Genomic DNA, 13,713 nt, shown 5'->3' with positions numbered 1-13,713 from the left:
TCATGTGACTCGCTGACGACAACAATATATATATATATATATATGGTTTAAATACACAATAAGCACAATTATAAAACAAAGAAAGCTGATTTCTGATATAAAACGAAAACATTGGAATCCTTTCACTTAAAAAATCCTAACAGCAGAGCAACATTTATAAACAAGGGAATTCTTGCAACTACATGATCCTTACCGTAGAACAACATTCATAAACAAGTTATGAACTGTCAGTTCTTCATTCTTCTTATCCGAGTTGCTTTTAGATTTTTCCATGTATGGTTGTTTAATAGAGGGTTCTTCCATAGTTGCACTTCCAGTAGCCCCACCACTTTCTGTAGGCTTCTCTGAAGGAATTTTATGCTCTTGTTCAGCTTTTTCCTTAGGTTCTTTCTTTGGCAAGAGTCCCAAAGACAGTAAAAGCTCTATCAAATTTAAGATCACCTCACAAACTCGTAAAGAGCAAGCATTTTCTCGTAAAGTCACTGCATGTATAGCCTGGGACAGGAATAATAAATGTCAAAACAATAAAAGAAGAAAAAATCTATGAAAATAATATGATGCTCTGGAAATCTTAAGATTAAACCTAGCACACAGGCACTCAATCTCTGAAAAAACTATAGGTCTGAGGATCTTATATGTGGAAGGCCAAATGTAGTGATGTGTTACAGACAAAAGGAAAGATACAAGACACAGTGTTGAAGTCAAGAAAAATAAAATACTCTACTAAGAGAAGAAGAAGTACTGACTTAAATAATAGCAAATAATAATTGTCTTGTCAAATAGAAGGAAATTAAAATAAAATGAAATAAACTGTGTTCAAAGTCAAAGCAAATTAAAACAAACTTAATTTAAAAGTGAAATGAAGTTAGAATGAAGCATACATGATCAGTAGGTAAAAAAGTAGAAAAGAAAAAGGACTAAACTTTTTCAACAAGTCTTAGCACTCTCAAATATGAAACAAATTGCTCTCCTCAGATTTCATAAAGAATCTTTCCTAAAAGTACCAAGACTGCATTCACAATACACATTCTCTCAGTAGTTGACCAATCAGAAAACAGGTACTGTAATTCAGAAATATCTCTACTCCATTTACAGTCAAAAGCTATATACACAAGTTAAAGTAGCATACAATGCAACAATTTCATGAAACAGTAGGTATGTTCCTTGACCAGACAATCTCTAGAAAGCAACACATAAGACTAAATTTAGCATGACCTCAACCAGATTTAGGATGTTCCACATAAGAACTTAGAAAAATTAAAAGCTTATGAGCATAGGAAAAATATTTAGTATTTGCATAATACAATGTTAGTATAATTTTAGTAGAAACATTCAATCACATTACAAAGTAAAATAAATCATTCTTCAGTTGTTTTACATAAAAATTGAGACTATAGAATAGCCTATTTTAATCACCGACATTATCTAGCATAAGAAAAAAAGTTAGTTTCACTAATATAAGTACATATATGCATTTATCTAAATTCTGTTATACTACCTTCAAAACCACAATGTAGCTGATCTCTCCATCTTTAGTTATATAGTGAGCTGAGCCTGGAGCTTCCTGGAGATCTTCTGGTGTGTAGGTAATGTTTGAATCTGTTTGGCTTCTGGTAATATAAAACTGATGGCAAGGAGGAACTAATGCAGAAGCAGGTGGGGATTCTTCTTGGGGACTTTCTGCTGAGTCCTAAAGTGTAGTTCAAAGACATAATTTTTGTATTTTACAAAAGCACCATTAATGTATCTCAGGTTTGCTGTTTATAAATATGTTTCTATATTAGCTTATTAAAGTATTCAAGGCTCATAAAATTTGACCAAACAATAAGCAAGTATATACTGAGTACGGAATGTTTTAATTTGATTCCTATTTTGCTTTTCTTTATAACAATAATGAATACAGAACTAAGTTTTTCAAATATGAAATACAGTAACTTATTTTTTTCCTTTCCAACTGTGAATAATTTAATTGTTTTGTCATTCTACTTTACATTCAAAAAAGAAAACTGTCTGTCTACACATAAACACTTTTTACTGATAAAGTCCAAGACTTTCTAGTGGCTACTAATGTTGGTTACAAAATTATATTGACTATAAGTGAACAAAAACATTTGAATATATGTTAGTCAGGTTATAAAAAGTAAAACATATTAAAACTTTAATATAAGACATGTGCCTCACCTGGTTAAGAAAGAACTGCACTGATGCAACTGGTGAATGCTCAGTGATGGTGATGATTGGATTTGGCACGCTATGAGTATGATGAGCAACTTTTTTACCAGTAAAAGGAGGAGCAAGCTTCCCAAGTTTGGACATTATTTCTGCAGTTGGTTTTTCTATCACCAGGTGTAAACTTGGTAAACTCTTTCCTCTTATCATTTCAGACTTGAAAGCAGAAGCTGAGTTTTCTGACTTTGAAGACTTGTCTCCAATCATAGCTAAAGCTGACTGAGGACGAGGATTCTTAACTAAAGGTAAAGCATCTTTACTTTCACAAGTCATATTCTCTGTATCTATAATCAGTGCTACATCTTGGTCTTCAGAAATAGATGAACTTCGACTATCATCCTTGGTGAGTTTATCGAGAAGACGCTCAGAGAGACGAAGCTTTTCTTCTACAAATGCTCTGAAATCCCCAATCTTCATTCGTTTCTGCTTGGGCTTGTCTGAAGGGCCACTCAATGAGGAATGCCTGAGTTCCTGCATGCTGCTGTGGTGACTGGGTGGGGGAAAAGGTGACTCAACTCCACACATTTTGTCTCCATCTGAAAAGGTATCTCCAAACTCCCTTCGTTTTTGCTCAGGAGATTGATAAAAAGAAATTTCAATTGTGGGAATTGGAAGGGAACTGCTTCTTTTTCGAGGTTTCCAGTCTTGACTTTGCTCCTCAGCTATATCTCGCAAACTTGTAAAACATCAAATGCAATTAGAGTATACAAAATACTGTATGTATTATCTGTAAAGAATTATAATCTTAAATTTACGATTAAAGATTGTTATTACTTTTCTTCCATTTATTTTGTGAGAAAAACAACATTTTTGCAACTTATTCTCAATAAAATGTACACTGCTTATAGTTTAAGTAGCTATCCACCAAAAACGACACATATCTGTGACATGGTCACAATTTGGTGTTTGTGTTACATCATTTTCATAATGTGACATATACATTTCTGAGTGGACACAGGTACCATGTTTTCTTGAAGACATTTTGAAGACATAACTGAGACATTATATATAACACTCACTAGATAGCAGCACAAGCTATATATAAATTATAGAGTGACACTACACTCTTCACTTGTGATCTGATACATGCTGGTTTTTTTGAACTGAAAGGTAAGAATTACATTTTGTCTTCTTTCAACAGCTTTGTAAACCAGTTTTGGTATCAGAAATACTTTTTGTAATGCTATAGAATTACAGAAACATTTAAATAGGGCTGATTGACCACTTACAGATTTAATAATTTCAAAACTCCTTGTAAATGGGCAATAATGAATCTTGACACTAGGCACTGACACTAGGCGTCATTAAAGAAAATAATCCACATGATATTATGTTGTTATAATTGTATTATAGGAATTTGCTGACTAGTGAAATTGCAGAACGCATTTGGGATCAATATGTTGACTATTTTTATACTGACACAATGTGATAATTCTCAGAGATTTTTCACTTTTAAGAGTGCATGTATTTACCATATATATTATTTTTATTTTTGCATGTTTCTACTGACCTACCATCACTAGTTTAGTATTTTGAGTAGCTGTTGATTACTAAAATCAATTCTTCTGTAACCAGGATTGCTTGGTCAATTTAAGGTAATTAGATTTTATAAGTTTGAAAAAGTGAGTATAATCCCTTTTATTTGGATAAACCTTTGTTTTAATCTGAGATAAATAAATAAATAAACATATATGTCATCTGAAGATTATGAAACTGAATTAAAAACAATAAACTATTGCTATTAATATTGGTTATACAACAAAGTTAATTAACACATTGTTGTTTAAAAAAATGAAAACCATAAATTTAAAATCCAGATACCCACATACTGTACCAAACGGCAACAAAAAGAGAAAGAAATAATTTAAGATGAGCTACACTGGAAAACCTTTTCACAAAATATATAACACACTGAACAAAGAAATCTACAGATTGGCCTTCTACTGTAAAAACAACCTAGGAAAAATGTTGTGCACAACAAAAAGTACAGTAACAATGGTGCTTACCAATTAAAATGTCAAGACTGCAATAGTGTATATATAAATGTTGTGCACAACAAAAAAGTACAGTAACAATGGTGTTTACCAATTAAAATGTCAAGACTGCAATCGTGTATATATAAATGTTGTGCACAACAAAAAAGTACAGTAACAATGGTGTTTACCAATTAAAATGTCAAGACTGCAATAGTGTATATATAGGTCAAACAGGACATTTCATAGAAACGAGAATTAAAGAACACTTTAGAAGATGGAAATTGAAGAAAATGGATTCAACTTTTGCATCCCACTTTATTGAAACTAAACATCAATTTGATCCAGAAAAAAACTGCAAAATTTTACATATCTGTGAAAAAGGTAAAAAACTAGACAGTCTGGAAATTTTAGAAATAAATATATATATATATCTGAAAACAAATCGAGAAAACGTTCTAAACAACCAAATCAACTTAAGCTCCTCCCCACTTATCTCTAGGTAAATGTCAAGGTCATTTCTAGGTATTTGTTTGAAACAAACATGTAAACCCTGCTACAAAACATTTCAGGCTGTACCTGATGATGCCTTCACTGACAAAACCATGGTCATAATAGATGATGTATTTGTGAAATGTACAATTGTCTTGTTTTTCCTCAATTCTGTAATTATGGAGTTTCACCAACTAACAACAGTTTCAAGTATCAATTATATAAAACAAGTGTAATGAGGTTTTATATTTTAAATAAGAAGTAGACATTGTTTATGTACATGTATTTGATCCATGTGCAATACTCATATACCTATATATATATAGTAAGCTTTCATTACAAGAGCACTTTACTGTAGCTAACTAAAAAAGCTGCAACTGACTTTTAAAAACAAAACAAATATTTACTTAATAGTCACTATTCCAAGTCACAATCATTTTAACATAAAACTGTTGATTAACTAAACATGCCTATAACCTTAACAAATAAACAGCAAATAGAACAGCTTGACACTAACATTTCAATTAGAAAATAAATATGAACCTTCAACTATAATAAATTACAAGAGACAGTGCTATTATCAGTCATATTTATTTTGTTTTACAACACTGTTGATTGATTAAGTATAGACCTTGGCTAAAACTATCAGCCAAATAAATAAATAATTATAAATAAACAGGAAAACAGAACAGAGTAATAGCAACACTTTGGTTAGAAAATAAATATGGACCTTCAACTATAACAAAAAGTTACACAAAAGACAGTGAAAAGTATCCACTGTTTAGATTAACACTTTCCTTACCTCTTGTACACTAGGTATTCTGTACATTCTCAAGAACCAATACAGACACTAAATGGACCTACTGTGTGTCTGTGAAGCTAAAATAGTAATATTTACTTTGATTCTGAATTTCTATGTGCATCTTTACAGCAACTGGCAAGCTTTTAATAAACATTACAAGTCCATCGTACATAGAAATTTACAGATTTGCCTGTGAATTTCCAAAGTCAATCTGAGTGAAAGTTGATATTCATGTTAAAAATAAAAATACTTTTTTCATACTTTCATCTTACACTTTTCATATTTCATTTACATAACACCTAGAACCTCCTGAATAAATATCAAAAGTCTTTCAGTAAAGCTATATATATTCTATATGTTATTTTCAGTTGTGAAATCATCAAAATACAGTGAAATGACAGTTTGAAAAATATGAAATTAAATCAAAAACTGTAATAGATATTCACAATTATTTATCCTAATAGCCTCAGCTTCTAACCTTTCTGCATCTGCTTTCATTTGATTTTATGGTTTTTATTGTACATTGAACCCTCTATCAGTATGTGAAAATTTACAATTTACAATGTTTGCTTCCTTGATATTTTGCAATAATTATAATTTAAATTTTCTACAGCTTTAATTTACAGAGTTCACAAAAATTTGTACAGTGTAAACTCACACTTAACAAAGCAAAAAATACAGTTACTGTTTCATAAAATGTAGCATCTTTAAACATAAGTTGAAGTTTGTCAACCTCTGTAATGTTGAAGTTAAAGTCTCAATAAAGATTTGGAAATTCTATTTCAGCACTGTTCCAGTTCCTTATAAGACAGTAATGAACAAAAAAAAACTTCAATGGCAAGCCAGTCGCTGAAAGCTAAACAGGCTTTTAAACACCATGAACCATTTAGAAACTAATGATAGTGATGGCTGTGACGGTCATACACCCATCACATCTTATGGAAATACTGGTGGAAATATCCCGCATAGTAAAAATGCTGAGGAGGATTTAAAAGATCATAATAAAAATCCAGGTTCTGGTATTGGACTTTCAGAAAAGGAACATGAAAATGAAAATTGTGGAATAAGTCCATATCCCATAAGAAGTGATTTATTTGATGAGTGGCAAGGTCTTGATAGTGGAAATGATAAAGAAATCAACACAATTAATTAATCTTTCAGTATTTCATTACTTCTCAGTGTAATATTGTAGATGAAATAAAACTTATTTACTCAATGATGTGTGATGTGTATATTTTTATTGAGAAGTAGAAAGAAACCAATAGCATTTTTAAAAATTAAGACAAGTTTCAATTAAGTTTTGGAAAGATTAATATATGACATCACAATGAGAGGTAGTTTTGATGTTTCTGAGAGTCTTCACTTTGGACATGTCTGTGACATCACAGTGATGTGTAACCTCTGACATATTGGAGAGGTCACATTCTTTGGTGTGTACACATAGTACTATAAAATGGTATGCATACATAGAAAAAAAAAGATAATTGTTCCTTATTAAAATTTAAATTATTTGGCTAATCGAGAGAACAAATGATAAAAGTGGAAATGTCAAATTCATATCTCTGCTTCTAAGCACATGGGCCCAGCATGGCCAGGTGGTTAGGGTGCTCGACTCGCAATCTGAGGGTTGCAGGTTCCAATCCCCGTCACACCAAACAAGCTCGCCCTTTCAGTCATGGGGTGTTATAATGTGATGGTCAATTCCACTATTCATTGGTAAAAGAGTAGCACAAGAGTTGTGGTGGGTGGTGATGACTAGCTGCCTTCCCTCTAGTCTTACACTGCAAAATTAGCTAGCGCAGATAGCCCTCAAGTAGCTTTGCACAAAATTCAAAACAAACAAACAAGCTTCTGAACACATTCAAAGCCATTGTATTTTCCTCACTTCTGAATCCACTTGTAAACAAATGTTACTATTCAGGCCTTTTATTAAAGCTGAACTATATTTCCCACACAAGTTTGAAATTACGAATACTTATTTCCAATTTTTATAGAAATAGTCCCTATTTCACAAGTGTAAATACCATAACTTTTCATTGGTCTAAAAGTTTTACAAAATTCTAGTAATTTAATTTATTTACTTTCATTTTTGTAACTATTTTGAGTTGTGTATGCTATAAGATAATATTTAAAGATTTTTACTTTTTTACTGAAATAATAATGCTCTATCTAAGGCTTTTACTATAACAATATCAAATTAAATGTAATAAATCAAATACATTAATAAAATTTCTATAAAAACGTAGTATAGAGTTTATAGAACTTATGAACGAAACTGAAGAATAATGTATTAATACATCAAACCACACTGTATCCGTTATATTCAGTGTTAAAAATTTCTTTTGCCCAATACTGGGGCTCATCAGGCCTATCAACAACATACCGGTTATATAGAAATTGAAATGCCCAATATACACCTTCTTCAAGCCACTGGGAGATGAACAGGCACCTTAGAACAGCCACATCTAAATAGGTTGCCATAGAAACATCTGAGAGTGTAGGTTTTAAAGGAAAAGCTTTTTTTGAGGCACCATCTTTCTGATCAGTAGAAGTTCCAGGAGCGGATTCACTAATACTTAGCTTACCACACTTACAAGTGCTCTGTTCTGAACCATTCTGCAATAATAGAGAAACATAAACAGCTGTATTTATATCATTATAATGTAAACAAAACACAATTGCTTATATTACTACACACACATGCATATATATAAATTACCACAGCTGCACAGTATATATTTCTAAAACTAGACTCAAGCTAATTTTAGTATATCCACACAAATTTTTTACTGATTTATTGGATAGTGGATTTTTCTGACAAATGAACTCCTGATAAATTAATCTTCTGGCAACGTTAGATATGAACACACAAACACAGCAACAGGCAGGCAGGCATAAAGACAAATAGATATATAGATATATACAGTCAGCCTGGGGCATTGAAAATCAGCCCAGGCCCTGGGGTCAGTAATATCATTGGGCCCCCTTACATTCTATTTATTAACTTTTACTGATTTTTCATAAAAGAAATTTAGGTGACAAATTTCTTCATGAATCCATGAAAGAACAGTAGCTATTTTAGCTCATTAAACAGTATGAATTTCTAGTGAGCTTTGGAATATCCCACTGCCGGGCCCCTCAACAGACCCTAGGCCCTGAGGCAGCTGCCCTTGCCCCCCTCTGATCATCACTATCCCTGAAGCAATCTCATTTATCATAAAATGTTATAAAGATTAATTCATACCATTAAAGTATCCCAGAAAATTATGTAGGTTTAAAATAGTCAAAATATTTTTCCTTGCAATAAAGACATACAGTACATAGGGGAATAACACTGGGCAACAAATAAATAATTTTCTCTGCTACTAGAGAAAAATTCAACTGTTTCTGAGTAATTTGATGATGCTGGTTCTAAAAATCTTGTTGAAAATTACTGATTCCCTCTAGTTTTTTGCATTTAGGATAAATCTATTCAAAATATTCTTATATATCGTGAAAATAATAACTTTTTTTAATCATTGAAAACTGCATTTAAGAATGTATAATCTGCATGCTTTGATAAGTTTCTTTTGTGTTTACAGCATGAGCAACAGGAATCGATGACTTAGTGTTCCCATAGTGCAAATATACAGCTTTCAGATCAATTTCAGATGAGTCATTAATAAGGCTCCATTCTTGAGGATAATGTTCAATACCTAATTCTTCCACTAGTGCTTCAACATTTTTACAGAAACACGAAGTATCTTGCATGCTGAGTGAGAAGCAAGACACTGATGGTGACTTCAGTAAGTTGAAACTCTTGTTCCTAGATATAATAAATTACACTGCTGTAAACAAAAGCCAAGAAGTTCCCCATGCTGCTTTGATAAAGACAAGTCATAAATCAGATCATTTAGCTCTTCTTGTGTGATCAGATAAAGCAGTTTATGTAGAGGTGCCACAGGAACAGTATTACTAGATGAATAAAGATGATTCATTGTCTTCTTTGCAGGATAATTCTTCTGTTTCCAAAATTACTGGTGGATGTGGCACTGGAAGACTATCCCCATGAAGTACTGGTTTCATTGCAGATGCAATATCTTTAATATATTTTCCACAGATGTAAAATAAACTGTTTCATTATTTTAAACACTTTGAGACTTTACTTGAACTAGAGGCAGCCAGCATTTCAAATGATTTTCTAAACAATATAAAAGAATTTATGTTTACAGAACTAAAGTTTAAAAGATTTTAAAAACAAAGTTTTGCAGAATTTGATTATATCATAGGTGTGATGCGAGAAAGAAGATTAGACTTTGTTTTGACAAAGTGACCAACTGAGTGAGTGAGAGGCAACTGACTCCACCACTTTTATGCTCAGTTGAGGGACTTCTCAAATGTTCTAACAAACTGAGCATGTGAGGGTTTTGTGATTCCTTGGCATAGCAGGTGAGCATGGGAATGAAGCAAAAGTGGTGCAATTTGCTACAGTTATATTGAGAACAAATAGCATATGTGAACAATATTTGTGGAATTATACAGTCAATGTTTGAAATTATCAAAAATACATGCCTTTTACCAATTAATCTGTCCAAGTAAATTTAATTTCACAGCATAAATCTATTGTACTGAGTTGATTACATGGTATTTCACATAGTGATGATATTTTTAGATATTACAATAACTCAAAATCTAGAGGAGAGAGAAAAATTCTGACTACATTTTTGAAATCAACACCATCAACTTAACCCAAATCACTTGAGTTTTCTCCAGTAGCAAATTTTTTGTTGTCCAATGTAATTGATACATACTGATTTAAGCTAAAAAATTAATTTATGTTTCTAATACTCACTCATACATTTTCTTCTTTAACTTCTCACAAGCTAATCCCAACTAATGTATTTCATCAATTTAAGTCTTTAAACTACTGTTATTTATTTTTTATTTGGTACACCCTAGCTGTGGGTTACATCACTACATAATGAACCACAATGTACACAGTTTCATTTAAAAACAACTGAGGTTCATAAGACAAAAAAATGTTTGAAATTTATTATAAGGTACATTTAAAATAATTTTTTACTAAAATAAAACCTACAGGTTACAGTTAAAAGAAAAATCCCAGCTTTAGATTCCCTTTTATCTTCACCACCATCAAATGGCCCCTCTCTCTATAATCTTGGTATAACCCAAATTTAAGCCAATTTACCATATCTTAGCTGAATTACTCTAAATGTTATAAACTTACTTGTGTGCTGGGTTCTGTCTGACACACATCACAAACATTCTGAGAAAGTCCTTCTGAAGACAGTGTTTCTTCTGGCTGATTACAAAAATTGCACATCAATGAATTAATTGTGTTTTTAATAAAATCATACGGACAATGTTATTTTTCAAAACTATAACAACTTCAAAATACTTAATTATAATTTTCTTCGAACTAAAATTCTGTTATTTTATCTTTTTTTGTGTTCTCATCTTAAAATAAGCACACTTTGATTTCAGAAACCTAAAAGAGTGTACAAACTTAACAGCTTTATTTACTGTCACCCCATAACTTTTTGTAATTTTAACAAATGTTTGGAGTATTTGTTTTTTTCAGTGCAAAGTTACAATATAGGCTATCTGCACTCTATCCATCTTAGGAAATTGAATCCAGGATTTTAGCAATGTAAGTCTGCAATTTTTAGAGTGAAAGTTCTTTAACTAACATAAACTATAAACTCAATATTATTACAGTAGATACAGGAACAAAATAATTTCCTAGTCAAATTGTTAAGCAAGCGAAGGCTAATCAACTTCATGATAAATCTTGATATATCTAAACTGTTGGAAAATACTGAAGTAATATATTTAATTATTCTTTAATTGCTGAGGAATGACACATTGATATAAAAAAAACTATCACTCACCAACACTGCTGGACCTGAATCCATTTTCTCAGGACTTGTAATTGTGACCTGGCACACCATATTTTTTATAAGCTCCATACTATTTCTATCCTCTGCTGTATAAATTACAATGATCTAATTTTTATAGATGTTACACATTCTTAACACAAACATCTAGTAAATCAGCAAAATTTATGAAATAAACTTTCCAACCTGAAATAATATAAAGCTCCATTAAGTGGGGTGATTAAATTTGCAATATTAAACTGATCTTGATATAACTTTCAAAACCCAAGGTGAACTTAGTATGGTTCACATGATACAACTAAAACACTGTAAAGTTGGTAAAGTACAAGTGCCAGCCATAGCTGGAATGCTATAAAGATCACTTTGGAATGAAAAAGTATATTTCAGACAGTAATTTTACTAAGGAGGTCTGATGGTGTCGACAACAAATGTTCAGATTTTAAGCATGCAGATAAATTTCTAAATACATTTTTATATAATTTCACTATAATGTTTATGGAAGATTTTATAGGTGGGTTTATAAATAGTAGTATATGGAAGCACATTATTCTAATACAATAATAAACTGATAAACAACAATTTATAGCATAATAAAAAATTGTTTTATATTGAGAACATACTAGATGTTTCTACAGAACATTGGTTTGTCTTCTTCAGTTATAATATACAGCTAAGCATACGGGGTTTATACACAAAATCAATACATACAAAGATACAAGAGTTTACGATATATAGAAATGTTGTCACATGATAGCAGTGAAATTTGCAATAAATTTATGATTTAATAAAGGTCAAGGCTGATCAAATGTGTGAATGAAAGTTAGATGAATAAACTGAGCCAAATTTTGCTGATGGAACTGGGGCCACTTTCAGAGTTTCATGAAAAACCACCAACTTTGGCAGGTAAAAACAATTTACTTGAAATACATAGCACTGATTTTTCCTTGAAAAATAACATACAAACTGAACAAACACAAATTTTGATTTTTATAAAATAATGTAACATAGAAAAAGATTAAAGGCAAAAATTAAGAAAAAATTGCATGCTTTTTTGCATTTTTTATCTTTTTTTCTCCAGAACTCTTTTCATGTTGTTTCCAATTACCAATAATAAAAAAGTGATACCTTATGTATTTGTTCTACATAAAATGGTGTATTGGATTTTAAGTGTTAACTGTTTCCACTCATTAATAATTCTTTCCTTTTTGCTAAAGTTCCATTGTAAATTAAACTGAAACCTTTGAAAAGCAGATAGACTGTCACATTGACCTGCCAAACATGAAGATATTTAACACGAAGAGGACAGCAGTAAATTGTATAGTTATAATATTTAGTTCTTCCATCATTATTGATTTTCAACAATTTCACCATAATCAGGTGACATTTAGACATAGCTGCTTTTTACTTAAAAAAATCAGCATGAAAATTTCTGACACTTGAAACATCCTTAAACTTTTCTATTTATATCAAATGATTTTAGACAAAACAGCATGAATATAAATATATACATATATAAATTATTAGTTTTTTATAAAGCAAAGATCTCAGCTAATGAAAATGATTAGTGAATAATAACAAATGACTTACATAAACAGATACTTTACTCCTGATCAAATCTGCTAAGTTATAATTTTTAACTATTCTAATCTATAAACTAATTTAAAAATCTTCATCCTATTTCACACGATTTATGTGACTAATCAACTTATACAACCTCCAAGGAAAACATCTCCAAATTTAGTGTGTGCATTTTTGTTTCTGTTAGCCTTTAAAAATGTTCGTCTAGGCCGAACATGAGAGGTGAAACAGCCAACATCTGGATGTCGGTATTCCCAAAATGGTTCCCAGAGCTTCAATCCATTCTCTAAACGGAAACTGGTTAGAAAGTCTGAATGATTGAGGCATTCCATCAAGGGAGCAAAAAGGTATACAAAAACCTGGAAATCACAAAAATATGAAATGTGAATAGATAAAACATAACACTGAATCATTTTTACAAATTATAATTAGGTTTATGTGGGAAATAAGTTGTTATGCACAATGGATTTAAGCAAGTATTACAGTAATTAATTACTATACCAAGTATAACTGGATATTCAAACAAGGCAAGAGAACTGAAAACTTTATTATTAGTAACTTTTCTCATTTTAAAAGATACTTTTTTAAAGAGAGAAAGTTGACACACCAATTAAAAAGGTCAATTTTTAAAGTTAATTAGTCATTAATTATGAGCAAGCAAAACAATATGGAGGCTACCAAGTAAAACCCTGTGGTATGCTGAATGCAGCACTGGTTCTAATTAGATGTTTGTGATGTCAAA

At 31.2% G+C, this 13,713-nt stretch overlaps 1 protein-coding gene across 1 annotated transcript in view; it reads right to left on the bottom strand.

Moving 5' to 3' along the window:
* The window catches only part of LOC106473862 (protein unc-80 homolog), a gene marked incomplete at its 3' end in the record, with an annotated part of 42,031 nt that overhangs the window by 11,361 nt on the left and 16,957 nt on the right, over positions 1-13,713 (bottom strand). Inside the window, exons 7-13 of the mRNA XM_022402256.1 lie at positions 13,108-13,330; positions 11,388-11,482; positions 10,724-10,798; positions 7,880-8,112; positions 2,182-2,905; positions 1,499-1,690; positions 194-495 (exon numbers count right to left, since the gene is read on the bottom strand). Coding sequence (XP_022257964.1) covers positions 194-495; positions 1,499-1,690; positions 2,182-2,905; positions 7,880-8,112; positions 10,724-10,798; positions 11,388-11,482; positions 13,108-13,330 — 1,844 coding nt within the window. The remainder of the gene's footprint in view (positions 1-193; positions 496-1,498; positions 1,691-2,181; positions 2,906-7,879; positions 8,113-10,723; positions 10,799-11,387; positions 11,483-13,107; positions 13,331-13,713) is intronic.

The sequence above is a fragment of the Limulus polyphemus genome, unplaced genomic scaffold (genome assembly GCF_000517525.1).
Source record: "Limulus polyphemus unplaced genomic scaffold, Limulus_polyphemus-2.1.2 Scaffold6570, whole genome shotgun sequence".
NCBI lineage: Eukaryota > Metazoa > Arthropoda > Merostomata > Xiphosura > Limulidae > Limulus > Limulus polyphemus.
This window is presented reverse-complemented; position numbering and strand designations above follow the sequence as displayed.